The sequence below is a fragment of the Hyaena hyaena genome, unplaced genomic scaffold (assembly GCF_003009895.1).
Source record: "Hyaena hyaena isolate Hyena2069 unplaced genomic scaffold, ASM300989v1 scaffold_209, whole genome shotgun sequence".
Lineage (NCBI taxonomy): Eukaryota > Metazoa > Chordata > Mammalia > Carnivora > Hyaenidae > Hyaena > Hyaena hyaena.
This window is the reverse complement of record NW_024080844.1, coordinates 75,363-98,849: the sequence shown is the minus strand read 5'-3', so window position 1 is coordinate 98,849 and position 23,487 is coordinate 75,363. Positions and strand designations below refer to the sequence as shown.

General features: G+C 40.8%; 1 protein-coding gene across 3 annotated transcripts in view; it reads right to left on the bottom strand.

The window, feature by feature from the left end:
- COP1 (COP1 E3 ubiquitin ligase) overlaps positions 1–22,042 on the bottom strand; it is a 226,234-nt gene extending 204,192 nt beyond the window's left edge. For all 3 annotated transcript variants that reach the window (XM_039242351.1, XM_039242352.1, XM_039242353.1), the window contains exon 1: positions 21,559–22,042. In XM_039242351.1, the coding sequence (XP_039098282.1) occupies positions 21,559–21,959 (401 nt within the window). In that variant the 5' untranslated portion in view covers positions 21,960–22,042. The remainder of the gene's footprint in view (positions 1–21,558) is intronic.
- Positions 22,043–23,487: the final 1,445 nt, after the last annotated feature.

The following is a 23,487-nucleotide window of genomic DNA, read 5'->3' as shown; positions in this document are numbered from 1 at the left end:
CCTAGAGCACGTGGATGAGCTATGCAGGCGGCTCTGTGATCCCCGTTTGTGGCTGAAGGATTTTGAAGAGCAAATGTGGAAAGGAAGGTTTTACTTCACAGGTCCAGTTGGTCACTGGCTGCTGAAGCAGATGTCCTTCCAGAGTGGAAGGAACGTTTATGCCCTCTTCTTTTTTTAAAAAAAAACTTTGTTTTTTAGAGCAGTTTTAAGTTTACAACAAAACTGAAAGGAAGGTACAGAGATTTCCCGTGTATTCTCTGACCCAAACACATGCATTGCCTTTGCCATTATCAACATCACTCACCAGAATGGTACACCTCCCCGCTCCTCTCCCCCAGGGATGAATTTAAACTGACACATCAAAATCAACAACTCCACACTTTACCTTATGGTTCACTCTTCATGTTGTACATTCTACGGGTTTGAACACAAGTATAATGACATATAGTCATCATTATAATATACAGATTATTTCTCACTCTCATAAAAATCCTCTTTGCTCTGCCTATTCATCTCTCTCTCCTCACCCACAACCACTGATTTTTGTCCTGTCTCCATAGTTTTGTCTGTTCCAGAATGTCATATAGTTGGGATCATACAGTATGCAGCCCTTTCAGAATGGCTTCTTCCACTTTGTAATATAGCTTTTAAGATTTCTCCATGTCTTTTCAAGGTTTGATCGCTTATTTCTTTTTAACGCTGAATAATATTCTACTGTCTGAACGTATCACAGTTTATTTATCCATTCATCTACTGAAGGACATCTTGGTTGCATCCAAGATTTGGTAATTACAAGTAAAGCTGGTATAAGTATCCAAGTGCAGGTTTCTGTGTATATTTAAGCTTTCAACTCCTTCGAGTACATATCAATGGGTGCCCAGTTAAATTATACGGTAAGAATATGTTTCATTTTATAAGAGATCACCAAACTGTCTTCCAAAGGGGCCATACCACTTTTTCATTTCTACCAGCAAAGAATAAGAGCTCCTGTTGCTCCACATCCTCCTCGCATCTGGTGTTGTCAGTCCTCTCAATTCTAGCCGTTCTAACAGGCATATAATGATATCTTGTTGTTTTGATTTATGTTTCCCTGATGACATATGGTGTAGAGCATCTTTTCATATGCTTATTTGCCATCTGTGTATCTTTTCTGGAAAGGTGTCAGTTGAGATCTTTCGTCCATTTTTTATTGAGTTTTAAGAGTTCTTTGTATATTTTAGATAAAACTTCTTTATGAGATATGTCTTTTACAAATATATTCTTCCGATCTGTGACTAATATATCCATTCTCTTAACAGTGTGTCTCACAGAGCAGCATTTTTTTAAATGCTATTTACTTACTTTGAGAGAGAAAGAAAGTGAGCAAGCGCACACAAGTGGGGAAGTAGCCGAGGGAGGAGACAGAAAATCACAGGCAGGCTCTGTGCTCCATCAGCATAGAGCCTGACACAAGGTTTGATCCCAAGAACCATGAGATCATAACCTACCCGAAAACGAGAGTCCCACCCCGCATACCAACCTTTTAAACATCTCTTCTAATAAAGCATGTTTAAAATTTGGGGCAAAAAGGGGTGCCTGGGTAGCTCAGTCAGTTAAGCATCTGACTCTTGATTTCAGTTCAAATCATAATCTCAGGATTCATGAGATGGAGCCCTGCGTCATCAGGTGCTGTGCTGACAGCATGGAGCCTGCTTGGGGTTTCTCTTTCCTTCTCTCTCTCTCTCTCTCTCTCTCTCTTTCTGCCCCTCCCCACTCGTGCATGTACTCCCTCTAAAAATAAATAACCACCAAAAAAAAGGTTTGGGGAAAAAGATCTGTCTGTTCCAAAGTAAATATGTTTATAAATTTAAGTAATAATACCACATATCTCTCTGTTATGCTGTATTAACTGAGGCTCAGAAGCAAGATGCAAAATGTCTTAAGAGACTGACTCCTAGTCCAGACTTCTACTAGTGCCACCAATGAACATTTTAAGGTTGGCCCCAGCACTTAGAAGAAATCAACTGTAAATATCTATCAATACTGTCTCAGAAATTCCAAAATTTTTTAAACATTCATACATTCAACAAACTATATATTAGTTAGAGACTACATACTAGACGCTGGTATGGATACCAAAGACAAAGAAGTGAATAACAAAAATTGCTTCGTGGTTCTATAATCTAGTGGAAAAGACAGACAATAAACAAGATAAATAAAGAGGCCTTCTATAAGGTTAGATAGAGACAAACGATAAGGAAAAAATTAAGGAAGGGAGGAGGATAGGAAGTGTTAGATTGGGTTAGACAGAATAGGAAGAGAAGCCTCGATGAGAAGCTGACATCTGAGGAACTATTTCAAAGTAGTAGGGAAATGATCTGTGCAGAAATCTGGAAAAATAGCAACCAAAAAGTAAATGCAAGTACAAGTGCCCTGAGGCAGGGCAGGAGTATTCTTGATATGGTCAGACTCTCCAGGTGGTCAGTGTAGAGTAGAATAACCAAGTAGGAAACTAGCAACGATCAGGCCAGAGATAGATAGACGGCCATATTAAAAAAAAAAAAAAAAAAAAATACACCTCTCTTAAAACATGTTAAGGACTTTGGCTTTTACAGTGAATAAAACAAGAATTTGCTGGGCAATTTAAAACAGAAAAATGGTCCAATTTGACAAAGTGACAAACCAGATCACTCTACCTTATATATACTAAAAGACGACAAAAGGGAAGCAATTGTAAAAATAAAAGCTTTTACAATAATTTAGCTGAGAAATGGTGCTGGATTAAACAACGGTAGTGGCAGTGGGGTTGATGAAAAGTGATCAAATTCTGGTATAATCTGAAGGCAGATCTTTGGTTTGCTAGGGATTAGATATTAGGTATCAGGAAAATGAATCATATTTTTTAACCTGTAAACTGGAAGAAATGACAATAAGTTTACTTCACAGAGAACTCTAGCACTCATTAGTTTATTTAAAAAAGAGAGAGGACTACATACATGTCATATCAGTGTTCCTTTAATACCAAAAGGTGCATGCAGTATCTAAAAATTAGCATCAGATCAGTTTAAACAAATATTTAAAGAATGGCTTCTGAGTAACGTGTAAACTGAGAAGAAAATTTCCATTCTTTTCACCAAAGCTAACTTTTTTAATGTTTATTTATTTTTGAGTTAGAGTGAGGGGGGAAGGTGCAGAGAAAGGGATAATAGAGAATCTGAAGCTGGCTCTGCGCTGACAGCAGAAAGCCCAATGCAGGGATAGAACTCATGGAACTGTGAGATCATAACCTGAGCCAAATTTGGATGCTTAACCGACTGACCCACCAGGTACCCCTACCAAAACTAACTTTTTATCCCGGTTAAAGATCAAGACCTCCAGGGGGGTGAGGAAAAAAAAAAAACACGGGGAATTCAACTGAAATTAATCCTAGCTATACCACCTACAACTTTCTGACTTTGAGCCAAGTGTTAAATCTAATCCGTTTTCTCATTTGTATCACTGGAATGATAGTTACATCATACAATCACTGTACTGATTAACAAAATATCTGTGAAGTACTCAGTACAATTCCCAGTATGCAACATTCAATAAACAGCAGAATAGACTGAAAGAGATTATGGAAAAATCTGTACCAGTGATAGAAACTTGGGAAGAGTGGTACCCACCCAAACTAAAAACTTTAAGGAATTCCTACTAGCAAAAGGTAGAGCAAAGGAAGATGAGGACTGACCAACCATTCCCCTTCCCAAGAAAGGGATGCAATATCACAGGAAATATAGAAAACACAGAAGACTCTAACAAAACACCACTGACTCTTCCCAATTTTGAGGGGCAAGAACATATCCAAAGTAGGATCTGGGCAAAACTGTAAACAATCCATTTAGAAACCCTTCCACTCCGCCAGTCCACGGCAATCAAGGAAGATGAGCTCGAAGCCCTAAACCCAAGTACAGGCACAGCATGTATGTGAATTGGCAGCCAGGCCAGACATTACAGATACGTGAAATTTTACACAACCTCAAAAACTTTATACAGATGCCTCAAAAAAAATGTTTATAGATCCCTCAAACTCTTTATGGACTCCTGACACAATGGCATCACATAACAAGAGGGAAAAATAACAAATGGCTTACAGACCTACTGGGACTGTTCATGTAACACAAAGGACTCCTAAAAAGAGAACGAAAGAAAATCCAACAGCCAGGTCACCTGGCAGGCTCAGTTGGTGGAGCTCGTGACTCTTCATCTCAGGGTTGAGAGCTTGAGCCCCATGTTGGGTGTGGAGATTACCTAAAAATAAAATCTTTAGGGGCACCTGGGTGGCTCAGTCAGTTAAGCGTCTGACTCTTGGTTTCAGCTCAGGTCATGATCTCACAGTTTCGTGAGTTTGAACCCTGTGTCGGGCTCTGCACTGGCAACTCTCTCCCCTTCTCTCTACCTCTCCCCCACTTACGCTGTCTCTGCCAAAATAAATAAAATAAATAAGTTTTAAAACAACTTAAAAACAATAAAATAATAAAATCTTTAGGGGCACCTGGGTGGCTTAGTCTGTTGAGGATCTGACTCTTGATTTCAGTTCTAGTCACGATCCCAGGGATCATGGGATAGAGCCCCCACATCAGGTGTGGAGCCTGCTTAAGATTCTCTCTCTCCCTCTGCCCCTCACCCCCCCACTCACAAGCTCTCTCTCTCTCTCCCAAATAGACAAATAGTAAATAAATAAAATCTTAAAAGAAAAAAAGAAGGGGGAAATGTGAATTCCTAATTCACAGAAGGGGACAATACATCGCCTTTCAAGTGTATGAAAAAAATATTCCAACTCAGTAGTAATCAAAAAATGCAAAAAACAAAAAGGGGGAGTGGCACCTGGGTGGCTCAGTCAGTTAAGCATCCGACTTTGGCTCTGATCACACCTTGCGGTTCATGGGTTTGAGCCTTGTGTCAAGCTCTGTGTTGACAGCTTGGAGCCTGGAGCCTGTTTCAGATTCTGTCTCCCTCTCTCTCTCTGCCCCTCCCCTGCTCACACTCTGTCTCTCTTTCTCTCTCTCTCTCAAAATTAAATATTTAAAAAAATTTTTTTTTAAAGAGGTGCCTGGGTGGCTCAGTCGGTTAAGCAGAGTCCAAGTCTTGATTTCAGCTCAGGTCATGATTTCATGGTTCCTGAGTTCGAGCCCACATCACTCTCTACACTGACAATACAGAGCCTGCTTCGGATTCTCTCTCATCCTGTCTCTCTGCCCCTCCCCTGCTCTCTCTCTCACTCAAAATAAATAAACCTAAAAAAATTTAAATATATAAAACACAACAAAATAACAATTTATTGCCATTAGGTATTAGAACACTGGAATATCACATGTAAGGTAAGATACGAAAAACAGATATTTTAGCAAGCAACCTACATTGACTATTCATATATTTACGACCCAGTAATCCCACTCCTGAGATTACATGTAAATAGCTAAAGATATATACATCTGCACATACTTGATTATACGTATGTATGTAACACATGTATTTAAATGTATAAACGCATATGTACATAGGTACTTATATATACATACGCAGCTGCGCATTTGTGTGTATGTGTGTTTGTGTGGAGCCATGCATGACGATACCTGCAACAAACCACACACTTAGGACAACAGGGAATTAGAAGGAGCCCTAATGCTCATAATTACTGGAATGAAGAAGCAAAATGTGCTTGAATTGAATATACACTATAAAATTTCATGCAATAGTCAGAAGGAATGAACCAAAGGTACATGGAGACATGACTAAACGCTTTGTCAAGTGAAAATAGAAATGAAAAGATCTGTGGCATAATGCAACTTATATAAATGTAAAACATCCAGAAAATATATTTCACAGGGTTACATGTATTCAAGGACATATATAAATCAACAAGAAGTCCAGAGAGTAAAAAATGAAATGGGGAAAGGAAGAAAATCTCTTATTCAATAGGATCTAAGAATGTCAAAAAATTGGGAAAAAAAAAAAAAAAGAATGTCATCCACAGCAAGGTGTAACATTACACCACCAAAAAAGAAACAACTCTGCTAATGAATAGTAACTTTATGTTTCTCTAAAACACTCTTTTAAACAAGTTTTATCATATACCTCTGTTGTGAAAAAAATACGCACATGCATATAATTAGAATTTTCCTACAAAATTCTCATTCTTCAAAGTCTATCTTTTCTGAATCACTTTTGACTAAGTTATAGATATCCAGATTTTCCACACAATATTCTCCATGACTTTGGTGAGGTAACATTTATTGGTACTGGGATCTTAAGCCAGGTTTACATTTAGCCAGCTAACCTACATCTGACTCCAGCTTTAGGAATGTTGCTAAACATGTCTAATTCACCACATCCCAGAACCTCCTCCACCCTTCACTCCCACATACAAGTATTTCGTTCACAGGGAATAAAACAATAATTCACAACTGTCTCAGAGAATTTCTCCCAATCTGCTGCAACCTAAACTCAAGTTTTGAGGCAGGCATTTTTCTCTGTTCACACAACCACATGAAATGACATGAAGCTACATACAACTACCACCTACCAAACAGGAATTTTTTTTAATTATAAAACCTATAAAACATAATCCAAGCTTCAGATATGTCAAAGTGTAAAAGAAGAAAAAAAAAGTTCAGTTTAGAATCAAAGAAGTATGACAAAGTAAAACAAAGCAAACAAAACAAAGCCTTGAACGGGCCAAAGGGCACTGAGAAACACAAACCCCTCACTCTGTGCTTGAGGTAAAAACCTAACTGTAAGCAGACTCACCCTCTTGCTGTGTACACTTAGAAAACAAGAAGGGGAGGAGGGATGGGGCAGTAGGCAGCACGGTACTGTGATCTGAGCGAAGGGGAACAAATGAAGAAAACACTATCTCACAGACCCAGCTTTTTGCCTTCACAGAAACCTTCACAGGCCGAAGAAGGGAGAAACCAAACAGCACCACAATCTCACTGAGTCTAGTAAAGATAAAGGCAAAAGACTTTACAGGGCAGGACACCAAAGACAAAGAATTCTAGAAATCTACAAAGGGTTCTCAAGTCTGCTGTTGAAAATAAATCATATGTGCCCAGGGTAAAACTCAACAAGATCAGTTAAAAATGACTAAGAAACAATAAAATACAGGGTATTTAATAGAAAACCTGGAAGAGTCATTAGCGTGGAACTAAACTAGTTCTAGAAAAATGGCTCCTCATAACCCACCCTCAAAAAATGTTTAACTTTATTCATAACAAATGAATGTGAATCTATAATTTTCTGAAAACCAAAACTTTAATTACAAAAAATTAACTTAATTAAAAAATATAATACTCAAAAGGATCAAACTGATCTGCAAGGAACTTTACTTCCTGCCAGAACAAAGTCCAATACTCTGTGCAGAGGAAGAAAACAAAATCCAGCATTCAGTAATGATAAGTTTATAATGTCCACACGCCAATGAAAAAAATTACTAGACATGTACAACAGCAGGAAAATGTGACCCATAAAAAGGAGGAAAACCAGTCAAGAGAAACAAAAAGACAGTAAACAGAATTAGCAGAAAAGACTTAAAAACATATATTACAAATATGCTCAATGATTTAAAGGATCACAAAAGTATAATGAGGAAAACAGAAGATATACAAAGGACCAATTAAAAGCCTATAGCTTAAAAATACAATGCTTAAAAATATAGCAAAAGACGTGCATTCATTAGAGAGTAAAATATAATTGCTAGAAATTTTAGAAACACATCAAACACAAAGGATTACTTCCATGGGCTCATCAATACATGAAACGTAAGGAAAGAAGGTATGAATGTATAAAGATCGGCCAACAGATATTATCTAAATTAAAACATAGAAAGGAAAAAAAAAAAAAAAAAGACAGAGCATCCAGAACGCCTGGATAGCTCAGTTGGTTAAGTGTCCAGCTGAGCTCAGGTCATTGTTCAAGCCCCATGTCAGGCTCTATGCTGACAGCTCAGAGCCTGGAGCCCACTTTGGATTCTGTGTCTCCCCCTCTACCATTCCCCTGCCACTCTCTCTCTCACTCAAAAATAAACATTAAAAAAATTTTTTAACTTTAAAAGAAAAAGATGGAGCATCCAAGAGCTCTTATGAAGACATTTCCATATCCACCTACAAAAACTAAAGGCAGATATTATTATACTGCACAGCCTTAAGGTTGCCAAAAGGTTATCCATGTCATTTAACTGCATGTAAAAACCACCACTGCAGGGTGTACTGGGTGGCTTATTTGGTTAACGGTCCAACTCTTGGTTATGGTTCAGGTCATGAATGACGTCATGGTTATGGGACCGAGCCCCCCCTCAACACTGGGCATGGAGCCTGCTTGGGATTCTATCTCCCTGCTTCAAAAACAGCATCCAAATTTATTGACTAGTACACAATATAGTCTCAAAACTCTTCAATAAAACAGTAAGTACACTGTTCAATCCATGTAGATCATGGTACTGACATGAACTCCATTATGCTGCAACAAAATGTTTCAAATGCCTCATATCAGTTCTGGTTCTAACTAACAAACCATTCAAATGTTTCAAAGGTTAGGTACTAAAAACATACCATTACCAAGATAATCAGAGCAAGGTACAATCTAGAGTCGTTTAAAAAAATAAAGAGTGGTTACATCCTCTCTAAACCAAAGAACCACTTTCATAGTTGGGTACCAAATGCCAAACTTTAACAATTCTTTTCAGTAATTTTATAATTCACAATATATTTGTACATGTATTCTATAATCTAAACTTCATAATCCTATAATAGAATATTACTGTATCTTAATTTATGAAGAAAACAGACTCTAAGTCAATCATATATTTGCCTAAAGTTAAATTTCAGGGTTTCTAAGTCAGTGCACTTGCATCACGCTACCATCTCAGAAGATAAGGGAAACAAACAATATGCAGCACTATGTGGAAACTATCAGCACATAGAAAACCTTAGAAGGAAAATTATTTCAAATAAACAAAATCTTATGTTCATCCTTTGAGAATAAGACATCCAAGCAAAAAGTCAGTAGCCACAGGAATATTTCTTTCTTCCTCTCAAAATATCCAAAACTTCCAATTTCTCTAGCTTCCTCCTTCCCCTTTACCAGTAGCCATGTAAGCATCCCCAAGCCATCCTCTATTTTCAGCTGGCCCCAGAGAATTTCCTTCAAAGACAAGGAAATGAGTGAAAAGGAGAAAATAAACGGCAAATCCTCCTTTCAACCAGTAGCGTGCGATCTTCCACAGCAACCTTCAGAGAGGGCCATGCAGTTCCAGCCTCTGTCCCATCACCACACCTTCCTACTTTCACTTGGTAGGATAAAATGCCCCAAAGAAACAACTAAATATTTTTTTCAAAAGTAGAGATTAAATTTATTTGGTATTTCTACCTAACCTATCTCCATTAAGACCTGGGTTTAACATCTTACGTCACATATTCTACGAATAAAAGCAGAACATGCAACTCTTGATCTCAGAGTCATGAGTTCAAGCCCCACGCTGGGTATAGAGTTCACATACAGACACACAAACTTAAAAACTTAAAAAAAAAAAAAAAAAAAGTAGTGGCCCAGTCAGTTAAGCGTACAGCTTGGGCTCACTCAGGTCATGATCTCATGGTCCGTGGGTTCGAGCCCCGTGTCAAGCTCCAGGCTGGCAGTGCAGAGCCTGCTTGGGATTCTTTTTCTCTCTCCCTGCCCCTCCCCTAGTCAAGCTTTCCCACTCTCTCAAAAATAAATAAAGGGGACAAGGGAGCCTCAAAACAACTTTCTTCTCCTAAATGTTGGTTTATTTATTTTGAGGGGCAGAGATTTTAAAAGGGTAAGACCACAATGGGCCAGGATAGAAAGGACCATGATTATTAAAACCACTAACAGGTGGGGCACCTGGGTGGTTCAGTCACTTAGGCATCTGACTCTTGATTTCAGCTCAGGTCATGGCTGGGCCAGGTCAGGGTTCCTGAATCAAGCCCCGAGCGGACAGCACAGAGCTGCCTGGGATTCACTCTTCCCTCTCCCTCTCTGCCTTCCCCCACACTCACACATGTGCAATCTCTCTCTAAATAAATTAATTAATTAAAACTTTCAAAAAATACAAGTAACAGGCATGAAAAGATAAAGGAGAGCCAACCTCTGGTATTCACCAGAAAAATAAAAAATAAAAAGTAGCTGCGATCAGGAAATCAAACATGACCAAGAAGTGTCACTATTCCTCCAGCATGAAATTACCTAATACACTCTCAGTCTTGTCCTGGACGCTTTCCTTTCACACATTGCCAAGACTCCTCCTCAAGCAGAGCATCAGTTCTAACTACCATCAAAGGCTTAGAATTGGAAAATTTTCATTCGGTTTGTATACATTTAACATAGGTGGAGGAATTAAGACAAAGGCCTTGTTGGGGAACACCAGGACTAGGCCTCATAAGATCTAGAGGGGTGGATTCAAAGTGGATCTACAGGCTTCAGCACAGCAATACAGATCTTCACTAGTGCTCTACCATTAACGTGACTAACAGCTGCTATCTTCTGCTTCTCAAGGATATTAGTTTGCAAAATACTGTCCTTCCAACAATACTGTATCAAGAACTTTAATCAAAATAGTCCTTTCAGGTGTTTACTTATTTCAAATTCCTAAAACTTGATTGACCCAAAACATCCTTTCAAGCCAATTCCAAGATGACGTAATTGCTCTATTTTAATCACACTTCAGAAGAGGCCAATCACAGACCAATAGGCTGAAGAATAAGATACCAAGTTCACACAAAATAAAAACACAGATGCCTACAGAAGAGGGGCCACAGAAACAGAAATCTCTATCATAAGGAAGTACAGACAGGTGAGGTGTCCATATCTTATATGGACAACACCTCTAGCCCACTATCCAGGGGTAAAAGACAGCTCTAAACTGCATGCAAGATGTATCCTTTGTATCCCTATGTGCATTTTTTAAAGTAACTTACTTAAAAAATTGTTTTAATGATTAAGTTTTATTTTATAAATACAGTACTGAATTTAAATCATAATCCAATTAAATTAGCTTTCTGTTCCTTTTTTTTTATGTTTATTTTTGAGAGTGCACGTGCACATGCACCTATCGTGGAAGTACAGAGGTGGGAGGGAAATGGAGGACCTGAAGCAGGCTCCAAACTGTCAGCACAGAGCCCAATGCGGGCTCACAAACTGTGAGATCATGACTTGAGCCAAAGTTGGACACTTAACCGCCTGAGCCCCCAGGCACCCCCAGCCTCCCATTCTTGAATGAAAAGCCCAAAACTATAAATAACACATACCTGCACAGAAATTGCATTCAACCAAAAGGTGAAAATCTGGACAATGACTTTTCTCTGAACTTTGCTTTGGCTATGAAAAGGTATATTGTTGACTGACTCAAGTTAATTATTGAAGATCAAAACACAACCTTCAAAAAGTAGTAACAGAATAGCCAGTAAGTCCATAAAAAGATGTTCAATATCACTAGTCAATATAAGAAAACAAACCAAGCCACAATGAGATACAGGACATGCACTACATTGAATATAATCAAAAAAATTTTAGGGGCACTTGGGTGGCTCAGTCCATTAAGCACTTGACTTCAGGTCACGATCTCGCCATTTGTGGGTTCAAGCCCAGCATCGGGCTCTGTGCTGACAGCTAAGAACCTGGAGCCTGCTTCAGATTCTGTGTCTCCCTCTCTCTGCCCCTCCCCTGCTCACATTCTGTCTCTCTCAAAAATAAACATTAAATTTTTTTTTTTAAATAGGGGAGCCTGGGTGGCTCAGTTGGTTGGGCGTCCGACTTCAGCTCAGGTCATGATCCTGTAGTTCGTGGGTTCGAGCCCTGCATCGCGCTCTGTGCTGACAGCCAGCTCAGAGCCTGGAGCCTGTTTCAGATTCTGTTATCTCCCTCTCTCTCTGGTCCTCCCCTGCTCACGCTGTCTCTCTTTCTCTCTCAGAAATAAATAAAACATTAAAAACATTTTTTAAATAAATATTACCAAAAAAATGAGTACTGTAAACCCTAGAGCAAGCATTCCATGCCAAACACACACATACATGCACACCCCACACAATTATCACTAATAAGTCAATAGTGGAAATAAAATAGAAATCTTAAAAATACCAAATTAATCCAAAAGAAGGAAAGAAAGAAGAGACAAAAAAGGAAAAGAAGAGAAAAACAGAAAGCAAATAGCAAGACAAAACCAACCATATCATAATATTGTTAAAATATAAACTACCTAACCAATTAATGGGCAAATCCTCTTATTAAATTAAAAAGGGAAACTCAAATATATGTAATCTACAAGAAACCTACTTTAATTAAAACAGATATAGAAAAGGTGGTTCAGTCGGTTAAGTGACTCTTGATTACAGCTCAGGTCATGATCACACTTCATAGTTCATGTGTTCAAGCCCCACATCAGGCTCTGGAATGACAGCATGGAGCCTACTTGGAATTCTCTCTCTCCCTCTGTGTCTGCTCCTCCCCGACTTGCACTTTCTCTCAAAATAAATTTTTTAAAAAATTAAAAGGAAGAACCAAAATGGAGGAGAAGGAGGAAGAGGAAGGAGAGGAAGAAATTAGAGAGGTGCTTGAGTGGCTCAGTTGCAGTCAGCTGGCTCAGGTCATGATCTTGGTTTTGAGCCCCGCATGGGGCTCTGTACTGGCAGTGCAAAGCTTGCTTAGGTAATCTCTCTCTCTTCCTCTCTCTCTGCCCACCCCCCAAATAAATAAAACTTTTAAAAATCAGTAAAAAAAAAAAAAAAAGAGAGACTAGAATACAGACAACACAGATCATGGGGGTGACCATGTGAAGACAGAGCAAGGTGGCTGTCTGTAAGACAAGGAGGGAGGTCTCCGAAGAACCCAAACCTACGAATACCTGACCTTAGACTCCTAGCCTCAAACTGTAAGAAAATATATTTCTGTTATTTACACCACCCAGTCTGTCCATTATGTTATGGCAAACCTAGCAAATTAATACACCTGATATCAAAACCAAATCCTTTATATACATAAGATAAACTTCACATACATACATAAACACACATATATATACATATATATTTTTTACAAGAACACCACAGACCAGTTATCACTCATGAAAATGCCAAAAAAAAACAAACAAAAAAAAACCGCTTTAAAAATTAGTAAGTGGGGCATGCAAATTGGAAAAAAAACTGTTTAAGTAAATTTATCAATCATGGGATACAATGGTAACATACAAAAATAAATTTTATTGGGGCACCTACATGGCTCAGTCAGTTGAGTGTCCAACTCTTGATTCTGGCTGAGGTCAAGATCGCATGGTTCATGAGTTCAAGTTCCGTGTCAGGCTCTGAACCGACAGCATGGAGCCTGCTTGGGATTCTCTCTCTCCCTCTCTCTATGCCCCTCTCATGATCTCTCTCAAAAATAAATAAAATTGTTATTTCTATATATTAGCAACAATTAGAAGTTGACATTAAAATAACATTTACAACATCATCAATAAATGAAACACTTTGGGCTAAGTTTAACAAATTACATGCAAGTTCCAAACACTGAAAACTACAAAATCATAAAAACGCTGCTGAGAAAAATTAAAGACCTAAATATTTGAAGAAATACACTATGTTCATGGATAAAGATTCAAAATTGTTAAAATGTCATTATCTTCCCAAATTGAGTCATAGATTTAAATTAACCCAAATTATGGGGCACCTGGGTGGCTCAGTAGGTTGAATGTCTGACTTCAGCTAAGGTCATGATTTGTGAGTTTAAGCCCTGCATCAGGCTCTCTGCTGTCAGCACAAAGCCAGATTCAGAGCCTCTGTCTGTCTTTCTTTCTGCCCCTCCCCCCTCAAAAATAAATAAAAGATTTTTTTTAAAAAAGACTACACAAAAGACTACATATTGAATGAAAGCTCCCTTAATACAAAATCGTAGGAAAAGCAAAACTATAGTGCTAGAAAAATCACTGGTTGCCAGGCGTTGAAGTGGGGGGAGAGGATACAGTGCAAAGTGTTGGCACAAGTGAACTTTCTAGAGTGATATTAAATGTTCTAGGTCTTGATTAGGGTGGTGATCACACACATGTATTCACTTATCAAAACTCACTAAACTATACAATTAAAACTAGTTATTTCTATTGTATACAAAGTATACCTTAATAAAGCTGATTTTAAGCAAAATCTCCAGGGGCGCCTGGGTGGCTCAGGCGGTTAAGCATCCGACTTCAGCTCAGGTCATGGTCTCATACTTTGTGGGTTCGAGCCCCATGTCGGGTTCTGTGCTGACAGCTAGCTCAGAGGCTGGAGCCTGTTTCAGATTCTGTATCTCCTTCTCTCTCTGACCCTCCCCTGCTCACGCTGTCTCTCTCTCTCTCTCTTAGAAATAAATAAAGCATTAAAAAACATTTTTTTAAATAAATAAAAATAAAATCTCCAGGGGTGCCTGGGTGGCTCATTTGGTTAAGCATCTGACTTCTGCTCAGGTCATGATCTTGCAGTTCAAGCCCCGTATCAGGCTCTCTGCTGACAGCTCAGAGCCTGGAGCCTCTTCAGATTCTGTGTCTCCATCTTGCTCTCTGCCCCTCCCCCACTCACATTCTGTCTGTCTCTCAAAAATAAACATTAAAAAAAAAATTTAACAAAATCTCCAGCCTCTGAATTAAAGGCAAGGTAATACAGTGGTTAACTTCAGCTCTGAGCCAAAATGTCTGGATATAAATATTGATAGCACCACTATTAACTATATGAACTGCAACCAATTTCAAAACCTCTCTGATCTTCATTTCCACATCTATAAAATGGAAATTATGAAAGTATCTGTATCAAGCAATCATCCTGAAGATTAAATAGGTAATGTTAAGCCATTAGAACAATGCCTTGCAGGGACACCTGGGTGGCTCTGTCCATTAAGCATCCAACTTCAGCTCAGGTCATGATCTCACAGTTTGAGTTCAAGCCCTATGTTGGGCTCTGTGCTGTCAGCCCACTTGGAGTTCCTCCTCTCTCTCTGCCCCTCCCTCCCCCAAGTAAATAAACATTAAAGAAAAAAAAAAAGAACAATGCCTTGCAAATAGTAACAGCTTATGGTAGAGCATGTATTTTATCAGGAGTATGTATACCAAGCCAATGGTTAGTACAGCAAGCACTTTAGAGCGGACTTGGCATTTATTAACTCTGAATTTGAAGTATATAAAAGAGTCCCCAAAATAGTTATCTGTAATTTTTACTTAACCCACTTTGCCTCAACACGTCCATCAAAGCCAAAATGCCCATCTATGAAGTAATACTGAAGCCACGGAATTCAATACACGAGATCACTTGGGCCTGGCATCATGTGTTGCAACTCGGGATTTGGTGAAGAACAGCACCCACCCCAAACCGCACAGACTGGGAAGACAGAAAGATGGACTTCCACAGTTAATACCAGAATTAAAATGAAAGAAATCAGACCACCTATTTTACAACCCTACTTTCTCTCTACATAGAATCAGAGACAAAAACAGTTCATGAAACTTACTTATGAAAAATGGAAGAACAATTAACTTATATGAAGAGAAAACGTTACTCTCAATGAAACTATTAGGTGAGATGGTAGGAACCTATACATCTAGAAAGTGGCACATACATGTATGAAGAAAGAAGGCAAAGAACAAGCAAAGTGAAGGGCAAAGATGGGGAAACGCCACTTATTAAAACAAGTTAAGAATTTAAGAAGCATTTTATTTTATATAGTACAAATTTTAACAGGAAAGAAAAGACTGAATAATTCCACCGTTAAAGCTTTTCTCCCAAGCTACGGCAGCTTTGAGGAAAAGGACTGCGGGCTAAAGTAAGTATTCAAAACAAAAAGAAAACACCAGTAACAATATATACATTCAAGGAGAAAAAATGAGCAACAAGGTTTAAGGCTTCAGTTACTTTCATCAATAACAATTTTTAGGGGCTCCTAGTTGGCTTAGTAGTTAGGGCATGTGACTCTTGATCTCCAGGTCATGGATTCCAACCCCACACTGGGTGTAGAGATTACTTACAAAAATAAAATCTTTTTAAAAAAAAAAGAAAGCAATTTTTAGAATAAGTAATGTCAGTTTATTATCAGAAAAGGTTTGGGGGCCATGATTTCACGGTTCCTGGGTTTGAGCCCTGCCTGGGCTCCATGCTGACAGCTCAGAGCCTGCTTAGGATGGTCTCTCTCCCTCCCCTGCTCACTTGCGCTCTCTCTCTCTCAAAAATAAACTTAAAAAAGAAAGAAGATCTGTAAAAAGGAAAAGGTAGCTATTAATCAACACATTCTTTAGTAATGAACTGCACCAGTACCTTCCTTTCAATTTACAGACCAGAATTCAAGTTGATCAGTCTTTCATATGCATAATCTTCTCTTTCATTTGCTCTACCATCTGATTGACCTAATAAGTCTTCTGCTGACAATGATGCTGATGACATACCATCTGACAGCCAGAAGGAGCAGGATGAACTTCTATGATTTAATATCATTCGCCATCACTGTCATCCAAATGGTTCATGCATTATAAAGCAAAAGATTCATCAAGTTTCAGTTCTGCAGATTCAAGGAAGTTCTTGCCTGATGCTACTACAATAACAACATAATGAATTCTACAGTTTATTTCTGTAGTTGGAATACACTTTAACAGCTCTTTAAAATATCACTATGGTTTCAAAAGTTCACCTCAATTTTCCATTTACTTTTTGGTTGCAAGGGAAATTATACACCATAATTCAGGGACTTTCAAAAATTTTTCACCCTGATACCCAGTAAAACATACATTGCACATACACTGTATATAAGTATGTAACCAAAAGTTCAAACAAAGTTGTCTTTTTCATGACATGTTATGTGACTTTTCCTATTTTATTTCACTTTTTGACAGCTAGGAAAACACAATAGCAAGGATGATCGATAGGTTTCATCTTTAGTGCTAGATGTGATTAGTAGGTAATGGCTTCCTAGAGTGCTGTGTTGAGGACTCAGACATACATGTCAATTCAGAAGAATAACGTCTGCCATGGTACTAACAGAAGGAACGATGCCAGCATATGGTACTATAATTATATGAGTCTCTGTCTCTGCATTAAATCGTGAGTTCCTTCAGGATAGTCTATTATCAATAATATGACACAAGAAAGAGTGTCACATATTTATTTAACAGATCTATTCAATGTACATCCTACCTAGTCTGTATTAGGCAGGTGATCAGAATTAACTTTCCCACAAGGGGGCTTACTATCTACTTGAAAATACTTATTTCTGGGGCGCCTGGGTGGCTTAGTCAGTTAAGCATCTGACTTTGGTCTAGATTATGATCTCACCATTCCTGAGTTGGAGCCCTGCATCCAGTTCTGTACTGACAGCTCCAAGCCTGGAGCCACTTTCAGATTCTGTCTGTCTGTCTCTCTGTCTCTCTCTCTCTTTCTGCCCCTACCCCACTCATGCTGGCTAGCTCTCTGTCAAAAATAAACATTAAAAAAATAAATAAGAAAATACTTGGGGCACCTGGGTGGCTCAGTCGGATGAGTGTCTGACTAATGTGATAGAAAAAAGTCATCTTAGACTCATTAATTTAGTTAAACAGATCATATAAGAAAAATTAGAAAAATCAAAGTAACAAAGACTTTCCTTTGAATATTAAAGATTTATCCAACTTCAAGCTAAATACTACTCTCTCCTGTAGTACAGATTCTCCAACTATAACACAGAATTATCTGCAACCTGGGGCACCTGGGTGGCTCAGATGGTTAAGTGTCTGACTCCTGATTTTGGCTCAGGTCACAATCTCATGGTCTTTGAGTTCGAGACCAAAATCAGGCTCTACGTGTAGTTCCAGTGCGGAACCTGCTTGAAACTCTCTTTCTCTCTTGTGCTCTTTAATCTCACAATAACTAACTTTTAAAAAGGATTATCTGCAACTTAATACTTTCAGTTCTTTTGTTTGAAAACAATATTTAAGTGAAAACCATAAATCCATAAAATCAATTACGCAATTAAATATAAACTTACTTACAAATATGATAGAAATCAAGAGAAGCCAATGTGTGTTACTGAAAATCAGGCATTTGATTTTACTATTCTCAAAAAAGGGAAAAGACAGGTCATTATCACCTAGGTAGCTTTTGCAAATGACACTACAACTCAAGCCTCCAATTCCGGTATATCCTCTTAGGATGTGGCAGGGAGTGGTCAGGGATAAACAGTATATCTCATGTGATTATGAAACAGCTGTTTCCCTCCAACCTACCACATTTAAGAACCACCAGGCTAAGGGTGCCTGGCTGGCTCAACTGGTGGACCATGCAACTCTTGGTAGACCTTGCAACTCTTAAATTTTGGGACTGAACATTCAAACCCTGAGTTGGGTGCAGAGATTACATAAAAACAAAATCTTTTTAAATTTTTTTAATGTTTTATTTATTTCTGAGAGAGAGAGAGAGAGAGAGAGAGAGAGAGAGAAACAGCGTGAGCAGAGGAGGGTCAGAGTGAGGGAGATATAGAATCTGAAACAGGCTCCAGGCTCTGAGCTGTCAGCACAGAGCCCGACCCAAGGGCTCGAATCCACGAACCATCACGGTATCATGACCTGAGCCAAAGTCGGGATGCTTAACCGACTGAACGACCCAGGCGCCCCATAATAAAATCTTTTTTTAAAAAGGGGGAGCGCAATAGGCTAAAAAATACAAATAAAGCACTAAATTGAGAACTGGGAGATCTGAGTTCTCATTTTGCCCTTAGCTGTCCAATCTGAAACAAAATTACTTATCTGTGCATCCATAGGAATACAATTATATTTGTATCATATCAAAATTGGAAGTTCTGAGCGCCTGGGAGGCTCAGCGGGTTCAGCTCAGGTCATAATCTCATGGTTCATGGATTCCAGCCCTGCATCAGGCTCTGTGCGGACAGCTAGCTCAGAGCCTGGATCCTGCTTCAGATTCTGTATCTCCCTCTCTCTCTGACCCTCCCCTGCTCACGCTGTCTCTCTCTCAGAAATAAATAAAACATTAAAAAAAAAAAAAGTTGGAAGTTCTCTATAACTTCACAGAACTGTTCTAAGGACAAAATGAAATGTAAACATATGTTTAAAATGTGACGAATAAGGAATTATCACCATTATTCAAACATTAGCTTCATTTACATGTAAAAGCATCAAGCAATTTCTGTTGGTTCAGTTTGACCTTGGAAGTATACAGGACAAGAACCACCACCCAAAGCCAATTAGAAATGACAAAAGATTCCTTGGGCTCCGCCTAATCCTAATCCCTTTCTTCCCCCAAAAGGATGGCCACGACAAATCTAGTTTGAGAATGGGGAAGATAGATTCCTATTAATGAATTCTTCTGAATATTCAACCTCACCAAAAGAGAAATAATGGACTAATGAGATTCTTGGAAAGAGAAATATTCACAATTTTTAACTAAAGACTTTCACTGGGCACTTCCAGGTTAGGACTTGGGGGGAATAGACTCAAATTGTTAAAAAGTAGGTGACAGACTAACAAAAATTTTAATAATCTTACCTCTCCTAACCCCTGCAAAAAAAAAAAAAAAAAATCAATGCCAGCTGTTTATATTACTCTGTGGTTCTCCAACTCCCTACAAAACGGCCAATAGTAAGTACAACGCAACCCATGTGGTGCCTCGCACACAATGTGAACCAAACAAGTATCTGTTCAATGAATGATGGATCCCCTTACTTCTCACATCTTCTACACTACTTCAGGATACCCAGATGAATGCTGGCATATTTGTTTTCTCTCAGCCTTCTGAAAATTAAAATGCAAATGGTGGCTAAAAAGACAAATTCTGAAAATGCTTATTTCGTTTCATTAGGTTCTACTTCATATGGCACTCTCAACTGGATACGAGCACAAACACCTCTCAGACCCATTCAACCATAAACTGGTTAAATGATGTATAAATAAGTCACAATTCTGGCCAAATTTCAATGAAAAATGAATTAATTCTGAATCCAGAATAATTTAAGACCAAAGCAAAAATATGAATTTCTTCATTCTTCAGGATGTCTGGGTGGGTCAGTCGTTAAACAACCAAATTTGCCTCAGGTCACGATCTCAGTGAGTTCTAGGTTCATGAGTTCAAGCCCACCATTAGGCTCTCTGCTATCAGCATGAGATCCACTCTGGATCCACTCCCCGCCCCCACCCCCACCCACCACCCTCCCCCTACATGTGCTGAGTCTCTCACAGAATAAACAAACATTTAAAAAAAAAGGAGCGCCTGAGTGGCTCAGATGGTTGACAGCTGACTCTTGATATCAGCTCAGGTCACAATCTCACCATTTGTGAGCTGGAGCCCCACATCAGGGTCTGTGCTGACAGCGCAGAACCTGCCTGGAATTCTCTCTCTCGCAAAATAAATAATTTTTTTTAAGAAAATATGTTTTAAAAAAAAAGAACTAGACATAAATCTAATCAATGTATTTCCTACAGTTCCAACTTCTAGCCCTATCTTACTTAACGACGCCAATTCACGTCATCCTCACCCTGAAGTAAATCAACTTCCCCTATAATGACAGTGCAGGCCAACTTCCTACATCACTAACACACTAAGTCCATCAACAATTTCCTCCAGAGGAAAAGCGTAAAATCCTGCCAGTTCTCACTTGGCTAAAAGTAATTCCCTTCTCATAATCCTACCATTTGGATCGGGTTCTGGATACAAAACTCAATGAACATCCCAAACACTTTCAGTAAAACAATCAACTCCATCTCGCACTTAATAAGGAAAACCCATCTATGCCAAATATCGTAACTGAATACTACTGTTTCATTCGAGATGCTAACTATGATGCCAAATGTGTAATACCTGGCGTTTCTCAAACCAGAAGTTCCAAATCAAATAGTGTTATGCAAATCTAATAGTTACCTCTGACACATGGAGAATATTTAATACACGTGGTGGTTCCCTTTTTCAAGACATCCAGTGGCAAGTGGAATTTTTTTGTGAACAGATTCTAAGACTACAGTAGCCTTAACTGCAGATTTAAAAGTAAGTGGCCTACCCTTCGAAGTGGGAGGATATTTACAGACATACGCAGGGAGAGAGATTTACAAGAATTACTACTTCTTAAAATGCTTATAACCCATGTCTAGCGCACCATCTACCAGACTTTCAATAAGCAAACTCTGACCAACTCCACCATGGGAAGCTTAATCCTCTCCCTTTACAAGTTTAATTCACTTCAACAAGCAATCTGGACCTATAGGTGTCTAACTCACCAGATAGCCAGAAAAATCCAAGGCCCAACTTTCTCCTTTTACGCACAACCATCTGTCTGACCTTCCTTCTCGCCCCCTCTCATTTAATTATTCCCTCGACTCCCCTCACTTCCTCCTCTCCAGCACCGTCCCCTTTATGACCCGTACCCTCTCAGGCTCGGGGCTCCCCATCTTCCCCCATCAACCACCAGCCTCGATGTCCGCAGGCACCGCCAAGGCACCGCCAAGGCACCAAGCAGACCACCCTCCCACCGGAGCCCACCAGCCTGAGCAAGAGAAACTCCCCATTCAGCGCAGGGGAGGGCGATGCTCTTCCAACTCACCACACGAAGTCGTTGCTTTTGTCCTCGTAGGAGTTGATGAGCCCGTTGCACAGCGGGGGAAGCAGAGGTCGCTTCCTGCTGCCGCTGCCGAGGCTGGAGCTGCTCCCTCCTACGCCGGCGCTGGGCCTGGCGGCGCAGCTGAGCCGAGACTGGCCGGCGGACACCGCCCCGCCGCCGCTGCCGGACACGGCGGCCGCCACCAGCACAGGCCGCGCCGGGCCCCCGAGGCCGCCCGAGCCCGCGGCCTGGGCCGCCCCGCCAGACGCCGCCGCCGCGGCCGCCGCGGAAGGGGGCGACGGGGAGGAGGACAAGGACGAGGAGGCGGAAGTCACCGAGGAGGCCGCCGAGGAGCCAGGGCTGGTCCCGGCAGAGCCCGACCCGGCCTGGCGGCTCCCAGACATCGTGACTCCCCCCCACCTCCGGCCGGGCGCTCAGAGGAGAGGGACCGCGAGCCGCCGCCGCCTCCCTCCGCTCAGCCTCAGTGCATCCTGAGGCCGCGCGCCGCGCCGGGAGGTGGGGCTGAGGAACAATAAAGTTGGCTTTTTCAAGGCTGGCACCCGGCAGCGTCCGACGGGAGGGGGCGGAGGAACCTAAAAGCGGAGGAGAAACCACTACCGCTGTCGAGACCGCCGCCGCCGCCGCCGCCGCCGCCGCGGGCCCCGCCGCAGCCAACCCGGGCGCGCCGGGGGCCGGCCGTGCGCGCACACGCGAGGCGGAAGGGGCGGGAGCGGCGGCGGAGACGACTCCGCGGGCCGCCCAGACCCGCGCAGCGCGCCGCCGCCGGCGGCCTAGCAACGCCGGCCGCGCTCCACGGCAGCTACTGCGGCTCCTGACGAATGGGGGGCAGGCTGTCCTAAAGGGTGAAAGGGCTGCGGATAGAGGAACGGATGGCAGGGGGGCCAAATGGTTTGCGAGCGAGGGGGAGAGAGAAGTGCTCGCGAAGCTTCTGCGCACGCGCTCTGGGTGCTGACCGTCTTGGTGGCCTGGGGTCTCCGCTCCACACGGGAACGGCGACGGCCTGGCGCGGAGTCCTGCACCACGCCAGCTGGGGGCGAGCCGCATTCCCAGCCTGAAGAGGGAGCGGTCGCCGGGGTGTGACCCAGTGGCGGGGGCCCGGTAGGTGCTTCCAGAGTCGCGGTTTCAAGGCTCCGTAGACTGGGACGCAAGGAAAAAACCCCAGAAGCCCTGAGCTGTTGAAAAGAGCACTGGACTGCGAGAGTCCAGGAGTCCGGGTTCTGCTGTTAAGCTATGTCACAGTATCGTGAGGAATAAATTAACATGAAGTCGGTGAACGGTGCTTTGTAAATTACAAACGTTGTGCCAAATGTTACCAATTTTATTCGACAATGCTCTCTTGTATTTTGGAAAATTATTTACCAAATTAAGCATAACAATGATGGGAAAAGAAATTTAATCTGAACACATCTCAGTTGGAACCTCTATTTAGTGTGTATCTGATATAATTCTCACAAACCAAGGAAACCTGGCAGTTAATACCACGAAAAAATGTGCAGCTTCTGGAAGATTTTGGGAATATCGAAACTTAATTACGGATTTTCACTTGCTACTTTGAGCACCCCCAAGATTTCTGGGCATGCAAATTAGAAACAACTGGGTGATTTTCAGTATCCTTTCCAACTCTGTCATCCTATGGTTCTTGGAGGGAAAGATCCCAGATAAAATTCTGTCCTGTGTATTGAAGACCATACGGACAGCTGGGGCCTTTCCCTGAGTACCTTTATCCATGCTGTAGGGACAGAACTAACGAAGGGCCTGGATGAAAGCCCAGCAGTAAGACCTAGCCATTCACCCCAGCAGTGTTCCATCGTAAGGCTGTTGTCCTCCTCAGCTCTGCCTTAGCTGCTTACCATCCTATTCCTAACTCAGAATAATGATAAACAAATAAACTTATCAGATTTCCAAGGATCA